The following is a 17,204-nucleotide window of genomic DNA, read 5'->3' as shown; positions in this document are numbered from 1 at the left end:
TATTATTTGGGAACTGGCCAACTTTACAGTAATCAGTGCCATTTTATCCTTTCATTCAAGGAACTCGATGAAAAGAAGAAACAAAAATTGCAAGACATTCAACCCTCTGTCGTGGCGCCACCACGAAAAAGCAAACAAGCACCGGAGAAAAAACAACAGGTAAAACTTGAAAAAACGTCCTCCTTAACAGAAAAATCCATATCTGTTGAAGATGTATGGTCAGTTTCAGCTGAGGCCATGCAGACTGAGCCAGTAGTCTTGGAAGATGCAAAAACTACTGGTGAGGAGCAAACCACAATCGAAGAAAGTAAAGTCATACCACCCAGGAGAAAGTCAAAGTATACAGAACTTCCTCTAAAACCTGCTGACACTGAGTTACCTCAGACATTGGAAGAAGAACCTGGAGTTCAAAGACTTTCTTTGAGTTCCAGTGACCAAAATATAAGTGTTGTCATTGAAGAAAGAACACTTGTGATTGGTGTGACTACTGAGTATGAAGAAACTAGACAAGAACTTGAAAGTGTGAAGACTACTTCAACTGGGGAGGCAGTTGAACTTTCTGTTATTGAAGTAAGTAAGCCCTCACCAGCCACAAGAAAAAAGAAAAGTCCAAAGGTTTCTCCAGAGCTTCCTCACAAGCAGGAAATACAGGCCATGGTAGAGCCTGATAGTAGCATAGCTATTATGGATGTAACTAAGGCTATTCCAATGGAAGATGACCAACAGAGGTCCACGTTGCTTTCCATGGAGCAAACTGAGGTTGCCGTTGTGGAAGAACCTCAGCTTATACCACCCAGAAGGAAGTCAAGCAAGGTTGAAATACCTACAGCTCCAGAGCCAGACTCTGCCCTTGAAAGACCTACTGACATGGGGACTAAAGAAACCAGGAAAGAACTTGACAGTATGAATGCTGCCACAGCTTTGGAGATAGTCACACAACAACCTCAAATACAACGACGGTGCTCCGCTGAGCCGACAGACACACCCCTCATTGTGACTACTGAGTGTAAGGAAACTAGACAAGCACTTGAAAGTGTGAAGACTATTTCAACTGGGGAGGCAATCATGGGTGCAGTTGAACTTTCTCTTCTTGAAGTAAGTAAGCCCTCACCAGCCACAAGAAAAAGGAAAAGTCCAAAGGTTTCTCCAGAGCTTCCTCACAAGCAGGAAACACAGGCCATGGTAGAGCCTGATAGTAAAATATCTGAAGCTGCTAGTATGGAGGAAACTAAGGTTATACCAAAGGAAGGCCCTGATGGCCAGAAGCCATCTTTGACTCCAGAAATGGTCACTGCGTCACCTGAAATTAATCTTGAGGAGAAAGGAAAGATTTCTCCACCCAAACGAAAGTCGAAGGATCTTAAACCTTCCCAAGAACTTGCTGCCACAGAGCTGAAAAAGCCAGAAGAGGAGCCGGGCAGTCAGATGCCATCTACAGCTCCAGAAGTGGTCATAGCACGAATGGAAAGTACTGTTGTGGAAAAGGGAAAGATTTCTCCAACTAAGAGAAAGTCAAAAGGTCCTAAACCTTCTCCAGAACTTGCTACTACAGATCTGACAAAACCAGAAGAAGATCTTGAGAGTCCAAAGCCAACTTTGACTCCAGAGGTGGTGCCAGTGCCAACTGAAATTACTGTTGAGGAGAAAGGAAAGATCTCTCCACCCAAAAGAAAGTCAAAGGACCTTAAACCTTCTCCAGAACTTGCTACTACAGATCTGACAAAACCAGAAGAAGAGCTTCAGAGGTCGATACCATCTTTGATTCCAGAGGAGGCCAAAGGAGAGCCTCAAAGTCAGATGTTCTCTACAGCTTCAGAGATGTTCACAGAACCAGTGGACATTACCGTTGTGGAAAAAGGAATTCTTTCCCAAAAAAAGAGAAAGTCAAAAGGTCCTAGACCTTCTCCAGAACTTGCTACTACAGATCTGACAAAACCAGAAGAAGAGCTTCAGAGTCCGATGCCATCTTTGATTCCAGAGGAGGTCACAGCAACAACTGATACTGAAATTACTGTTGAGGAAAAAGGAAGGCTTTCACCACCCAAAAGAAAGTCAAAGGACCTTAAACCTTCTCCAGAACTTGCTGCCACAGATCTGACAAAACCAGAAGAAGAGGTTCAGAGTCCGATGCCATATTTGACTCCAGAGGAGGTCACAGCAACAACTGAAATTGAAATTACTATTGAGGAAAAAGGAAGGCTTTCACCACCCAAAAGAAAGTCAAAGGACCTCAAACCTTCTCCAGAACTTGCTGCTACAGATCTGACAAAACCAGAAGAAGAGCTTCAGAGTCCGACGCCATCTTTGATTCCAGAGGAGGTCACAGCAACAACTGAAATTACTGTTGAGGAAAAAGGAAGGCTTTCTCCACCCAAAAGAAAGTCAAAGGGCCTTAAAACTTCTTCCATGGACCAGACAGAGTCCAAGGAACAGCTTGACAGTCAGAAGACATCTTCAACTTCAGAGGTTTTGGCAATAGAAAAGATTCCTCAACCCGATTCCCAAGAATCTGCAAACAAGGAGCAGGTTAAGAAAATGGAAGATGACCAACAGAGGTCCACTTTGCTTTCTATGGAGCAAACTGAAGTTGCCATTGTGGAAGAACCTCAACTCATACCACCCAGAAGAAAGTCAAGCGAGGTTGAAGTACCTACAGCTCCAGAGCCAGACTCTGCCCTTGAAAGACCTACTGATGTAGCAACTAAAGAAACCATGGAAGACCTTGACAGTGTGAAAGCTGCCACGACTTTGGAGTTGGTCACAGAACAACCTCAGACACAAGAACCGTGCTCCGCTGAGCCTACGGACACACCCCTCATTGTAGATTACATTGCCAAGTTATGGAGAGACACACCAGAGGTTCAGAGGAGATATCTGCTCCTTGATTTGCCAGACATAGGATTTACCCAGACACATGAGACAAAGCCAGTTCAGCCAGTGGTACAGCCTCAAGAGGCAGAAATAACCCCGAAAGTGGCAGAAATAAGCCCACCTGAGCAAGAAATGATGGAACTAAGTGAATGTTTGAGTCAGCTGACGCTCACTGAAACCTCAGAGGAAACACCCATAGAGACAGGAAGACAAGGACAAGACAAAGAAATTGGTGCAGTGAAGACGACCAAGCCAGAAAGGACGTCCGAATGTCCAGACAAGGTTGCTCAAAGGGACATCACTCAGCCCCCGTCTAGTGCCTCTGATACGTCACCATCACATGAGACAGGGGCAGAATTTATAGAAATAAGCCTAACTGAGCAAGATATGGTCATTCCAAGCCAAACAGAGACTCAGATAGAGCTCATTAGAACAACACATGAAGATCCCGAACTGGTTGAAGAACATGGTGATGAGGAGCCGCCCCATACGCTGTTGATGCAAGTCGTGGACAAAACATCCCAGAGCTTGGAGGAAAAGCCTGTTACAACGGAGACAATCCACATGGGGCCTGAGGTGCATGTTCTGCAACTGGACATAAAGACCACTCCAGAGTATCACGAACACACATCATCAGCCTCAAGAGAAAAGGAACCGACAATACATGTTGTTCAGACAAGTATCCAGAGTGAAAGAGTGACAGAAAACAAAGATAAGACTAGTGTTGATGTTCAACCAGAGACGGCTGCAGTGGAGGTGACTGTGATGAAGTTGCAAGAAAGCAGTACTGAATGTCAAGACAAGGTGGCTCCAAAGGACTCTCCTCAACCCCATTTAACAGTTTCTGAGATCTCACAATTCGAGACAGGGACAGAATTTATAGAAATAAGCCTATATGAGCAGGCCACAGTCAAAACAACTCAAACTGAAACTAAGCTAGAGCTCTCAGAGACCACACTGGACAAATCCACAGAGGTTAACGAACATGGGACTCAAGACGCATCAACACAAGGTTTGCACGATGCAGCCAAGAGCCTGGATGAAAAGTCTTGTATAACAGAGAAGATCCACATGGAGCCTCAGGTGTGTGTTTTACAACTTGATGTACAGACAAACCGTGAGGAGCATGAGGTTGGTGATAAACCCCAGAACCAGGACAGAGAATCTGCTATAAAGGTAGAAATCACAACTGTCACAACGGAAAAGGAACCAAGGATGGACTCAACCACTGAGCTTGAGACGAGTAAAGAAACAACAGACGTTCAGCCTGACGAGACTGCAGCAAAGACGATCAGGGTGGACGTGGTGCAAGAGAGCTGGACTGAGTTCCTGTCTGATGCATCGGAAAAGACAGAAGATGAAAACAAGGAGGACGTTGGGTCGCCACAGGTAAGACCGGATTGGATGGACGGTAGAAAATAGCCGCATGCAGCTGAAATAACACACTAGGAACACAGGTTGCATGAACAGAGAGAAAACAAAATCCCGAGAGAAGAGGATTAACATGGTTTTCTTGCTCCAGGGAGCTCACATACAGACGCCACCCATTATGCTCAGTCTGCATGTTTACACCTGCAATATTTACCTTTCTGTACAAGCAACATTGTATATGTTCTTCTTAAATATTTTTTTATATTATTGTACACATATTTTCCTAAATATTTTGTAAGAAACTGTATATAATGCCTCTTGTTTAATGCTCCCATAAGTGGAATCAATAAAAAGACATATCTTATCTTATCCTATCATATCCTATCTAAACTTATCTTATCCTATCGTATCCTATCTTATCTTATCCTATCTAAACTTATGTAAATTTCTATTTCCATTTCTATTTCTATTTCTAAAAGCCAAGAACATAATCCTAAGGCATTTATTACCTGTGTTAACAAAGGTTTCAGTGCTGAAGGTAAGGAATATGAGCTGCCTCACTGAGAAGCTCACTGAGAATAATACACTCACTGCACTTTCTGTTATGATGCAAACTGGACTGACGTGTTTCCACAAAGAAAAAAAACTGTTATTTTCTTTACTAAACTGAAACAGTAGATAATTGTAAGTCAGAATTTTTCCAGCATTAATACCGGTGTTTAATGTCCACAATAGAAGCAGGTGCACTGTGCTCACAAGGTATCTGTTTCGCTGCAGGCGGCTCACAAATCGTCAACTGACGTTATCCCAGATGAAGTTACCCAGGCGGAGGGATTCATTCCTCTGGAAAACAAAGCAAAAGAAAGTGATGTGACGACTGAGGAGGTCTCTCTGATGAGCAGCATCTTCACAGAAACACAGCTGCTACCAGGGACGGGACCCCGCTCTCAACTTATGGAGGTATTAGGAATAATCTCTGCAGCTGCTAGTGGCTTCTTGATTCCACCACCAGGAGCCGCTAAAGTTAGAAACAGTCAGCTCAGGCATTTGGAATGTAAAGCTATGAGCTCATGGTTATTATTGGGTTATTTTGGGCTATTTAAAGTAGCAGTGCATGTCCATATAACGGTTGCAAATGGATACCAACTGTCTTCGTAACAAAAAGACACACCAAAAAACATCCAAATACCTCCATGCTGCTCGTATGTAATGTCCGTCTTTTATTGAAGCCCCGAAATGCGAAATTGTCCCGAAAAAAATTAAATAAGTCTATATTTCAAGCTTGTTTGTAGCGGAAGCTCCTCTTCCCGGTCCGTCCAATTTGGACGAACGAGGGTCCGTCCTCTTCCCGGTTCGTCAGAATTGGACAATTTCGCATTTCGGGGCTTCAATACAAGACGGACATTACATACGAGCAGCATGGAGGTATTTGGATGTTTTTTGGTGTGTTGTGTGTTGTTTGGTCAGACCTTGGATTAGCAAAAAGGTACAAACATTTGTGTTTTTTTAAACTGAATTTTGAAACTACAAACTTCGATGTGTCTCCTTGTCTCCAGGGTAAATCACTGGAAGATTCTCCAGAGACTTTGGTTGCATCCACCACAGATCTCGATGCTAGTCTGAGCAGACTGGTATCCAAAGTGTTGAGCCTCAAGAATCGGCCGGCTGAGCTCAGCCTGGAGGCCATGGCCCAGCAGGTGGAGGAGGCTCAGGTGAGCAGCATGACTCATCCGAGACATTATCAGTGATTTATGGCAGCAGCTGAATTTATAGACGGAGTTTATTGAGTTGGGCTTTGGGTTGCGAATACCTATGTAATAATGCCAAAATGCCTCCAGGAAAAACAAACACATCTGCCAAAGCAGTTGTGCAACATTCTTCTTGTACGGTTGTAACTATATGAAACCACTTGTGTAGTAATCATCAGATAATCTCATTTAACACAAGTTTTGAATGATGTTGTGTGCAGCGGTGTAGGGAGACGACCCAGGAGCAGGTGTCCTCTCTGTCCCGGCGGAGAGGAGCTGATGGTGGGGGGAGCGGGGACACGCTGGAGCACGCAGAGGATCAGTGGAGCGCCGCTGCTCAGGATGCAGCCGCTGTCATCCAGAGCAAAGAGGCCCAGCTGCAGCTCTGCACCGATTACTGCAGACACACACAAAGAGCTGAGACCACATTGGACACACAGACAGCACAACTGGACGCTGTGAAAAAGTGAGTTTGATGAGTTGGAGGATGGAACGTGAATCTTAAAGATGTTTGAAGACACAAATGCTGCAGATATGACGATTAAATTCTTTATTCAGTCATCACATAACACAACAACTATCAACACTACAAACATTATAAAAGGTAAAGGTACTTTACCTTTATCAACAAGGTAGTGACTGAAAAGGCACAGGCAGAAGCATAATTCTTATGGTTAAAGCGATAGTTCACCCAAAATTCAAATCTCACTCATTATCTCCTCCCCCTCATGTGGACTAAGGGCTGGGAGAAGTTTCAGAGTCCTCCGTGGCTTCTCTGAGTTACAGCGGGGCTCCGTGCAGCACTGCATGTCCATATGACGGTAGCGAACGGAGCTCACTTTTCTTCGTCCAAAAAGACACACCAAAAAACATCCAAATACCTCCATGCTGCTCGTCTGTAATGTCCCTCTTGTATTGAAGCCCCGACATGAGAAATTGTTCCGAGAAAAATGAAATAAGTCTATATTTTAAGCTTGTTTGTAGCGGAAGCTCCCAGCACTGCTCTTCCTGGTCCGTCCAAATCTCGAGCTCGCGATTTGCACTGACGCCGGCGCAAATCTTTGGGTGAACTATCCCTTTAATGCCTGTCCTACAGTACATAGCAAATTAAGCTACCCAGCATTCTTACAATATAGGAACAAACAAACAAACATAAAAGTGAAACTAAACCAGAAAAAGATCATAACCAACAAAGTTAACAGTAATTAAATATAGAGTAGACAAGAAATTATTACATAACAGAGAACAAAAAAAACATAAAAATTAACATTTGTAACCTTCAAAAATTGTCCTGCATACCATTTTTTGGAAAACCAAAAATGAACTACGCATTTATAAATCCATGTTGGCGTCATTTCATAGTTTAACTCAAACAACAGATGTACATCTCCTTTTAGTCTCTTTGTACAACAAATTTACAAACATCTTGCAAATCATACTTGGACTTCTGTGTTGAGGCAAAACCTTTGAACACAGACAGAGAGTAGCTTTAATTTTGCATTATACAGTATTTGCATTATTTCATAGTAAACCAACCATGTAATGACTGTACTGTTGTTGTCTCAGGTCCCCAGATCAGAGCGTCTCCGGGGAGGCAGAGCAGTTGAGCTCCTTACAGAGAAGTATGGTGGAGAACCAGTCAGTGTTTGGGGACTTACTGATGACTTATACCAAGTTGAGCCCCCACCTCAGCCAGTCTGAGCGTGCAGCTGCACAGACCAGGCAGAAGAACCTGCAGGAGAAGTGGAGAAGCCTGGAGAGGACTGTCGAGATGATGCTGCATCACACAAAGGTCCACTTCCACGAGACCAGCAGCCTCCAGTCTGAGATATTAGGTCTCCGGGAACACTTGGAGAACCTCAACAAAGACCTTGAAGTTAAGTCGCCTGCAGTCACTCAGTGGAACTGCAAGAAGGCGCAGCAGCTGATGGAGGCAAATGCAGAGGTAGAAGCTGCCCAACAGAAGTACCTCCACCTGCAGCAGCTGTCGGAGGCGCTGCTGCTCGGCTCACGCTGGGAGAAGGAGACAGAAGAAATCCAACAGGGGCTTCAGACGGTCGAAGACAAACTGAGCCACATAGAGGAGCTCGTCTCCGCCCAGACTCTGAGCAGCAGCAACCCCATCATGGAGAAAATCATCGAGGTGATGACGGACGGCCTCGGCTGGGCGAAGCAGTCCGAGAGCGACATCGAGGGCCGGAGGAAGAGGGTGGCTCTCCTTCCCGAGGAGGTTCACCGACAGCTCCGAGATCTGAAGAAGCTGCAGTCCGAGGTGATGGTCAAGCAGGTCCAACTGGAGACGCTGGCAGAGGAGGTGATGGAGCTGCTGCCACAGCTGAACCAGGCGGAAGAAGTCCCCATGGTTCGCACTTCTCTGGAATCCCTCGAACAGATCTCCAAGTCCACCACCGATAAGCTGGCCAAGGCCGTGAGAGAGATCGAGTGCGGGCTGCAGACCAGGGAGAAGCTGTCGGAGCAGATGGCCGATCTAGATTCCTGGGTTGTGGCTCATCTGCACCGGGAGGCCTCCAGGAGTTCGGACGGCGAGTTCAGGAGCCCCGCCGAGCTCGACCGCAGAGTTCGTCAGATAGAGGAGACGCTGGCCGAGGCCGACAAGCAGGCCGCCGTCTGTGAGGCTCTGTTGATGAAGAGCAAAGACATCTCCTCTGAACTCAGCGTCACGGAGAACTGCCGGCTGTTTGAGAAGCTCTCCAACCTGCAGGAGGACATCCGAGCCGTCAGCACCTGCGAGAAGGCCGGCAAGAAGGAGCTGGACCAACTCATCCAGTCTGTGGACTCAAACAAGAAAACGGTGGTTACTGTTGAAAAAAGCCTGAAGGAGATGCTGGTGGATCTAAACAAACACCGGTTTCCCATCACAGGAGAGACCTTGCAGGCTTTGGAGCCTTTTAAACACACGATCCTGGAGCAGAAGGCCCAGGTGGACCTCCTGCAGCCCTGGATCCCCCGGGAGAAGACGGCAGAGCTGCACTCCGTCGTTTCTGAACTCTACGGCAAAATGGTGAGCCTGGAGATGAAAGCCACGGATCACGAGCGGTACCTGAACATGAGGCAGTGCGTGGAGGACCTCAGGGAGGCCGTGGAGGTGCAGGTCCACCAGACTAGTAAAGGTGAGGAGGAGCTGGTGGAGAAGTACAAAGTCTGCCAGAGCCTCCTGGTCCAGTTTCCCCTGATGAAGTGTCTGTGTGAGGAGGCGCGAGCCAAACTTCAGATGATCTCCTCCGACCTGCACCCGGCTCAGCTGACGGCAGAGCAGCAGAGGCTCAAACAGAACGAGGAGAAGCTCGATTCCTCCGAGCGAACCCTCCGCGACAACCTCACCGTCGTCGAGGAGAACCTGTTGAAGGACCTGGACCTCGAAGCGGAGAAGAAAGCCACGCGGGCCTTCCTCCTGCGGACCCAGCAGAAGCTACAGACTCTCGACGTTTTGGAGCCAAATGACACGGCGATCATCAGAGAATACCAGAAAGTCTTGTCTTTGAAAAAGATGGTGGAGTCCAGAATGAGAGCGCTGGAGGTTGTAGAACAAAAGATGAAAGGAAGTGGATCCAAAGATCTGACGGCCTTGAAGGATGCAGTCCTGAGTGAATGTGACTCAAAAATGGCAAGTAGCATTGTTCTCCTTTGTTTTTCTGGACTAGAATTGTATAACCAGAGTGTTGTTTCGAGTAGTTTAAGGGATAGTTCAACATTTTGGCAAATTGGCCCATTGCCATAATCCATATAGTCATAGCAGTAGGTTCGTTACCTTTATTTGTCGTTGAAAGCTATTTTAAGAACGGCGGAGCAGAGCCGTGAGCTGCTCAGAGCTACGCTACGGAGGCTCATGGGATTTCTTGGGTTCCCTCATCAAACTCATCAAATACACAATCCAACAACTCCACAACGCTCTGGTGGACAAGTTGTGACCTGCACATTCACCACGCTATGAGATAATAACACAACGTTACCAGACAGAGTTGTTTTAGAGGGAAATGCAGAGACTGCTTGATGAAAAACTGTCCCTGACGGAAACGTGCATCAGCGGTTTTGCATGAATTTACCTCTAAAACAACTCTGTCTGGTAACGTTGTGTTATTATCTCATAGCGTGGTGAATGTGCAGGTCACAACTTGTCCACCAGAGCGTTGTGGAGTTGTTGGATTGTGTATTTGATGAGTTTGATGAGGGAAACCAAGAAATCCCATGAGCCTCCGTAGCGTAGCTCTGAGCAGCTCACGGCTCTGCTCCGCCGTTCTAAAAATAGCTTGCACCGACAATTAAAGGTAACTAACCTACTCTTAAAGCTATAGGGATTATGGCAATTGGCCAATTTGCCAAAATGTTGAACTATCCCTTTAAACTGTGCATTTATGATGTTTTAGGAGAGCATCTTTAAGGCCAGAGAAGCTTTGAGAAGCTACACCTGGGCTGTGAAACAAGCGGTCCAGTTCCTGGGGGAGGTGGAGGCCACTCTGCTGCCACCGCACGGCCCCGCTGGTCTCTGCTCCGACCGGCTGGACGAGACCCAGGAGGCTCTGGCGGCTCTGCAGCAGCAGTTCCACTCCAACGTGGAGCATCTCAAGAGCCAGCTGGGTCTGCATTCACAGCTGTGCCCTGAGAAGGTGCAGCGGCTCCTGGAGGACGTTCTGAGCCGACTCCTGGTCAAGTTGTCCACCGTGCAGGCCAAGGGCCACATCCAGCTGGAGATGCTCAGCAGGTACCAGGCTCAAACATGAAACTCTGATTCTACAGCTCCTAATTAAAGTCCTGTGGCTGCTGGTGGCCATTTGTAAACTAGGATTGATTTCACCTCTTCAAACTGTCAGCATCCATAACTCTCCTAAACACTAAGTGACACCGCTCTGATGTACATTCTTAACCTTGTTTTTACTTTGTTGTTTTAATCCATTGATTTGTGCAATAGTGGAAATAGTGCAGTAAACATGTGCCACTATGCACTTTGTTTGTTTTTTGAGACTGTATTTTGTATATATTGAATTACCTCAGCCTACACAGCAAAAACTTAGAATCTTTCCAAGAATATTTGTCTTATTTCTTGTCAAAATGTCTCATTTCTAGTCAAAACTAATTTCTTTCCACTTAAAATAAGACTCATCACCTAAAAATGAACTTGTTTTTAGGTCATTTTCACTTGTTTCAAACACATTTTCAATTGAAATAAGTAGAAAAATCGTCTTTTTTGTGCTTGTAATAAGAAAGAAAAACTTTCTCCACTATCAGATTATTTTAAGTGAAAATATGCTTGAAAGAAGTAAAAAGTGTCTAAAAACAAGCTACTTTTTAATGTGATGAGTCTTATTTTAAGTAGAATGAGATTGTTTTGACTAGAAATAAGACAAATATTCTTGGTAAGATTTTGAGTTTTTGCAGTGTACTGAATTTGTGTCTTGAATGTCTTCTTTGTATTGTTCTACTGTTGTTGCAGCAGTATCAGGCACTTTTAGCCCTCAACAAATTTCCTTCGGGACAATACAGTACATCTAATTTAATTTAAGCGATCCATCGCTAACTGGTTTGATCCCAAACAGCCTGTGCCTTTTTCATGTGTATATTTTACACAGACCAACTCTAAACTCTTCTGTCTTTCAGGTGTGCAGAGCATCACAGGGATCACATCAAGTGTCACGATGAAATCACGCAGAGTGTGACGAGTGCAGAGAGCCGCCTCTCACACTTCCCCTCTGAAAAGGTCACCTGCCTCGCCGACTGCACCGACCAGCAGGCAAAGATCAGGGTACGAAACACATAACACATTCCCTCCTTTTACTTTTGTATTTATTACGGCATTATGTCACACAAACCCAAGACTAACCACAAATCCCCTGTCCTGGTGCAGGCTCTATCTGAGGAGGTGGAGTCGTTGCCGAGGCGTCTGCAGGAGCTGCAGGAGTGGTGTCCGGAGCAGAGCTGTCGTGGAGGCAGAGAAGCTGCCGTGGCCGCCGTGTGGAGACGAGTGTCAAGACTTCACCGCTGCACACGGGAGCTGGCGGCTCGCACTGAAGAGAGGATCAAAGAATGGAGAGATATCACCAACAGTGTGAGTAGATGAAACAAGTTTAAATAACAGCACTGCAAAAACTCTAAACCTTTCCAAGAATATTTGTCTTATTTCTTGTCAAAATGTCTCATTTCTAGTCAAAACTAATCCCTTTCCACTTAAAATAAGACTCATCACCTAAAAATGTACTTGTTTTTAGATCATTTTCACTTGTTTCAAACACATTTCACTTGAAATAAGTAGAAAAATCTGCCAGTGAAAGCAAGTTTTTGTGCTTATAATAAGAAAGAAAAACTTGCCCCACTATCAGATTATTTTAAGTGAAAATCTGCTTGAAAGAAGTAAAAAGTGTCTAAAAACAAGCTGCTTTTTAATGTGATGAGTCTTATTTTAAGTATAATGAGATTAGTTTTAACTAGAAATGCCATTTTGACTAAAAATAAGACAAATATTCTTGGTAAGATATCTGAGTTTTTGCAGTGAGACAACTTTTTCCTAACTTGTGCTCCGTCCTCTCAGGTGGAGAAAGCGTCCTCGGTGCTGCAGCAGGTGGAGGCGGAGCTTCCTCAGGGTTTGGGGCTGAACTCCACTGAGGAGCTTCACGACCTGCTGCAGGCCTGGGAGCAGTACCAGGACCGGCTGGACTGCGAACACCGGTCTCTGTCGGCGCTGGAGCTGCGTGCCGCACGGCTGCTGGGAGTCCCCGCCCACCTGGAGGAGGCTCCGCCCACTCCGCTCTGTCAGCAGCTGCAGGCCATGCAGGCCAGATACGACAGGTGAGACGTGAACATCCAGTTCTTTGATGGCTCGCTTGATGTTTATAGAACTTTTAATCGTTTGGTGCCTCTAGAGCTCATGTAAGTTAAAGGGATAGTTCAACATTTTGGCAAATTGGCCCATTGCCATAATCCCTATAGTCATAGCAGTAGGTTTGTTACCTTTAATTGTCGGTGCAAGCTGTTTTTAGAACGGCGGAGCAGAGCCGCGAGCTGCTCAGAGCTACGCTACGGAGGCTCATGGGATTTCTTGGTTTCCCTCATCAAACTCATCAAATACACAATCCAACAACTCCACAACGCTCTGGTGGACAAGTTGTGACCTGCACATTCACCACGCTATGAGATAATAACACAACGTTACCAGACAGAGTTGTTTTAGAGGGAAATTCATGCAAAACCACTGATGCACGTTGCCTTCAGGGACAGTTTTTCATCAAGCAGTCTCTGCATTTCCCTCTAAAACAACTCTGTCTGGTAACGTTGTGTTATTTACCTCTAAATCTATCTCATAGCGTGGTGAATGTGCAGGTCACAACTTGTCCACCAGAGCGTTGTGGAGTTGTTGGATTGTGTATTTGATGAGTTTGATGAGGGAAACCAAGAAATTCCACTAGCCTCCGTAGCGTAGCTCTGAGCAGCTCACGGCTCTGCTCCGCCGCTCTAAAAATAGCTTGCACCGACAATTAAAGGCAACAAACCTACTGCTATGACTATAGGGATTATGGCAATGGGGCCAATTTGCCGAAATGTTGAACTATCCCTTTAATAGACTTGAGTAGAAACAACTTGTAGAGTCGAAACAACCTCCTTGATGAAAACTCCATCACCCATAATTCCCGTTGTGCTAAGACAAACAAACACAGGGGAAAGTGGGTCAGGTGAAACTGCAGTGCCTCTGTGCTTCACTGTTAAAACACATCAGCAGTGACAGTGAAGCCGCTCTGCTCCGTTTAACGCTGGATGTTGTTCTCAGTGTGAACTCATTTTTCATGGATTTGAGGTACAGTAAGAGTCTGTCCAGAGTTTTAACTGCAGCTGCTGCACTTTGTTGTTGTTGTCGTTGTGTGTGTGTGTGTGTGTGTTTTCCACAGTGTGAAGCAGAGCAGCTCGGAGGGTCTGGAGGCGGCCAGGATGGAGCTGGAGGAGAGGGACAAGGTCCGTGACGAGCTGCAGGCCGTGAGGTCCTGGGTGGAGGCTGCAGACGACGTCCTGTCAGAGATGGAGGAGAGCAACAGCACGCAGGAGCTGCAGGTGGGTTCCAGCTGCTCTCCGTCGCCACGGCAACGCCACATCACATCACATCACATCACACCTGCTGGTTTCTGTGGTGTTTGCTCTCGTTAAAAAGTTGAAAACTGAACTTTTCTTGTCAGATAGCCGTCGTTACACAGGCAGCCATGTTTAATCTGCTGTTATTCTTCGAGGGGAGCTAACAGATGCTAACAGACAGATGCTAACAGCTTTGTTTATGTGCTCTTTAAAAATGACAGTAACTAGTGAGAAGTGGCTTCGTCAGCTTTTATTTTGAAAGTCTTCGGCTCTATTAGTAAATCACACTCCAAGCCTGAGTTAATAATTAATAAATCTCATTCCTTAGCTCAAAACAATGTTGAATAGAAAAATTAAACGGGTGTTAGTTAGTTAGTTTCAGTTTATTTCGGACATGTTAAAAGAAATAAGAAATAATACAGTAATGGACAGACATAACAAATAAATACTTTACAAAGACAACACATGAGAAAAATAAAAATAATTGATAATTTGATTTTTTTTTTTTATCCGAAAAGGAGTGGGAAGAAGTAAAACTTATTTACTCCCTGTACCCCCTATTCATAAATTAGCTATCAAGCTTCCTTGACATTATAATCTATACAATAAGTTAATTTACAAGTTTATCTAGTAGGATTTATTCTAATATATTATCACTAATCTTTATCTCTCTAATATATAGTCATATATAAAGACATATACAAACGTAGCCAACCATCTTTGCATGTTCTGTTATTGTAAAGAAATAGAAACAATAGTCATATTGTAAGTATTGATCGTTAAAGCAGCGACTCCTCTGGGCGACTCAGCAGCACATTACACACTGAGCTCCTCTCTCTCTCTCTCTCTGGTCACTGGGTTGTAAATAATGAGGCTGTAATGAGACGGGACAATGTCGTCAACTGAAGTGAAAACACAATGACGTGCTTGTTCTCGCTGTAGCATCGAAGCTATTTTTAACAAAACATCAAGTTGAAACTCACTAGAGCCAGAGATCTCACCTGCAGAAAGAAAAACATGGCAGCTGAAAATGTAGCGACAGAGGATGCTCCCAGTCTTTTTCATGAAGTTCTTCATTTTTACAGTGAATTTAGAGACGCCGTCTGCAGAGCTGCAGATTGTAAAGGTTTCTAGTTCAGTTCAGTTCAGTTCAGTTCAGAGTTCATTTGTCACATACATGCAATGCAGTGAAATGTCAACAGTCAGCTCCGTACAACAAGACTGACACACATCACCAATAAAAGAAACATTAACAACATAAAATACATTAGATAGATTACACTAAGTGTGAGGCGGGGGGGGGGGGGCGCGACATGAGAAAAACTGAAAACATTCAAACAAAAGATGAGTTACATGTCACTTGCACATAGGGCTAAATGATTAATGTTTTTGCAGTAGCCTATAGTTTGCAATTATATATATTATATATATAAAACACAATCTTGTAACACACAGACTGCGATTATGCTCGACTGATGTGTCAGGGAGCAACACTCCCGACGTGTCATGAACTGACGCTTGGTCAGGGCCCAAGGTGCCCTGATGCAAGTGATCAGAGAGACTGTGTTGCAGGGAGAGCGGAGCTCAGCTGGCCTCGGCTGAATGTAGCACTAGTATACGTCAGCTGTGGAACTATTCTGGTTAGAAGAAGAAGAGCGTCAGGTGACCAAGCTCAGATAAATACATTGGATCAGCAGTAGCACCGCGTGTCCTCCCGCATAAAGCCGCAATATACCGCTCGTAAAAAAAAAAAGATGCACGTCGCGGCGGAGCTGAGCAGCTGACATGTGGTCAAGACGTACAGTGGAGACATGTCCACTTTTTACGTCCGGGCAGGTTTTTATACATTCATGAAAATGTCCGGTTTTCATTGTATTCATGTATTTCATTGTATTGGACCATTAAAACATAGTACTTGACTGGAGCTTTGCACAGAAAAATCCGGTATTTTGTTGCGTCTCTGACGTACAGTAATTCCCTCCAGGTCGACTGTCCTCTTTTTTTTGGAAATCAGAATCTGGTCACCCTAGATGACACTAAACTTCCTATTGGCTGAGAGCCGTTAGCGCGGCGGTGCTCAGAGAGTTAGAGGTGAATATGAAGCGTTGGACCGTTGGTTTGGCTTCAGGCCCGCAGGCTGCTGGTGTCTGGTGTTCAGGAGGATCACTCTGTCCTTTGTCCCAGAACCTGAGCACAGGCCAACGTCTCCTCATCACACACACACACACACACACACACACACACACACACACACACACACACACACACACACACACACACACACACACACACACTAGGAGAGGGTCTGAGTTGATATAAAGACCTGAACTCCCCTCGTATCCCCGCTCCTCCTCCTCTACCAGACAGCTTTTGTTCACTGTTGTAAGTGGATCTTCCAGGTGGCCTTTGTGGCTAAGGCACTTCATACACACACACACACATATACATGCACACAAACACACACTTTTGCATTCACCTTGTCCCTCCCTGTCTCATGCAAAGAAACCATCTCCCTCAAACCCGCTCTCCTCTTCCTCCTCCTCCCTCCCTTTGTATCACAGGCTCAGTTTCCCATAGTGATAACAAGATGCTCCTCCCTCTGCAGCACAACATCGGACACGTTCGTCTCTCTGCTCTGACTTATTCCTCACATTTTAACGGATTTTCATTTTTTTGTGTTTCACATCGGTATCTGTATTTATTTTAGTGGAAAGTGGAGTTTTTGTGGAGGATGAACAGAGTTTTGTGGAAGTGAAGGACTTTGAAGAGGTTGTTTGTGTTTGAGGAAGAAAGAGCTGACGAGCAGGTGAATCACAGAAAGATGGAGAGAGGATCAGATCAGTGTGTGGATAGAAGTGGATGTTGAAAACCAGTTATTTCTGCATCAACAAGACTCTTTTTCTCTTTTCTCTCCTTTGTTTTGTTTTGTATCTTTACTTTAACTCATTGAGTGCCTGCCAGCCCTTTTATAAAATGGTCAGTGCCTGGTGCCAGCGTTTCGGGGCATTTTGAGTAATATTTCAAGACCCACAGAATATTTTGTACTATGACTCTGAAAACACTAAATAGCTCAAAGGAAAGAGGAGACTCTCTATTTAACTAGAGAAAAAAACATTTGTTTGTACCTTGCTCCATTCTTGATAT

General features: G+C 45.0%; 1 protein-coding gene across 1 annotated transcript in view; it reads left to right on the top strand.

Annotated features, from left to right (window-relative positions):
• syne2b (spectrin repeat containing, nuclear envelope 2b) overlaps positions 1-17,204 on the top strand; it is a gene marked incomplete at its 5' end in the record, with an annotated part of 175,557 nt that overhangs the window by 61,515 nt on the left and 96,838 nt on the right. The window contains 10 exons of the mRNA XM_083998509.1: positions 61-4,260; positions 5,020-5,202; positions 5,799-5,954; positions 6,212-6,456; positions 7,557-9,627; positions 10,376-10,710; positions 11,604-11,748; positions 11,851-12,051; positions 12,532-12,788; positions 13,883-14,042. Of these exons, the coding sequence (XP_083854635.1) occupies positions 61-4,260; positions 5,020-5,202; positions 5,799-5,954; positions 6,212-6,456; positions 7,557-9,627; positions 10,376-10,710; positions 11,604-11,748; positions 11,851-12,051; positions 12,532-12,788; positions 13,883-14,042 (7,953 nt within the window). The remainder of the gene's footprint in view (positions 1-60; positions 4,261-5,019; positions 5,203-5,798; positions 5,955-6,211; positions 6,457-7,556; positions 9,628-10,375; positions 10,711-11,603; positions 11,749-11,850; positions 12,052-12,531; positions 12,789-13,882; positions 14,043-17,204) is intronic.

The sequence above is a fragment of the Trachurus trachurus genome (genome assembly GCF_905171665.1).
Source record: "Trachurus trachurus genome assembly, chromosome: 22".
NCBI classification, from domain to species: Eukaryota; Metazoa; Chordata; class Actinopteri; order Carangiformes; family Carangidae; genus Trachurus; species Trachurus trachurus.
This window is presented reverse-complemented; position numbering and strand designations above follow the sequence as displayed.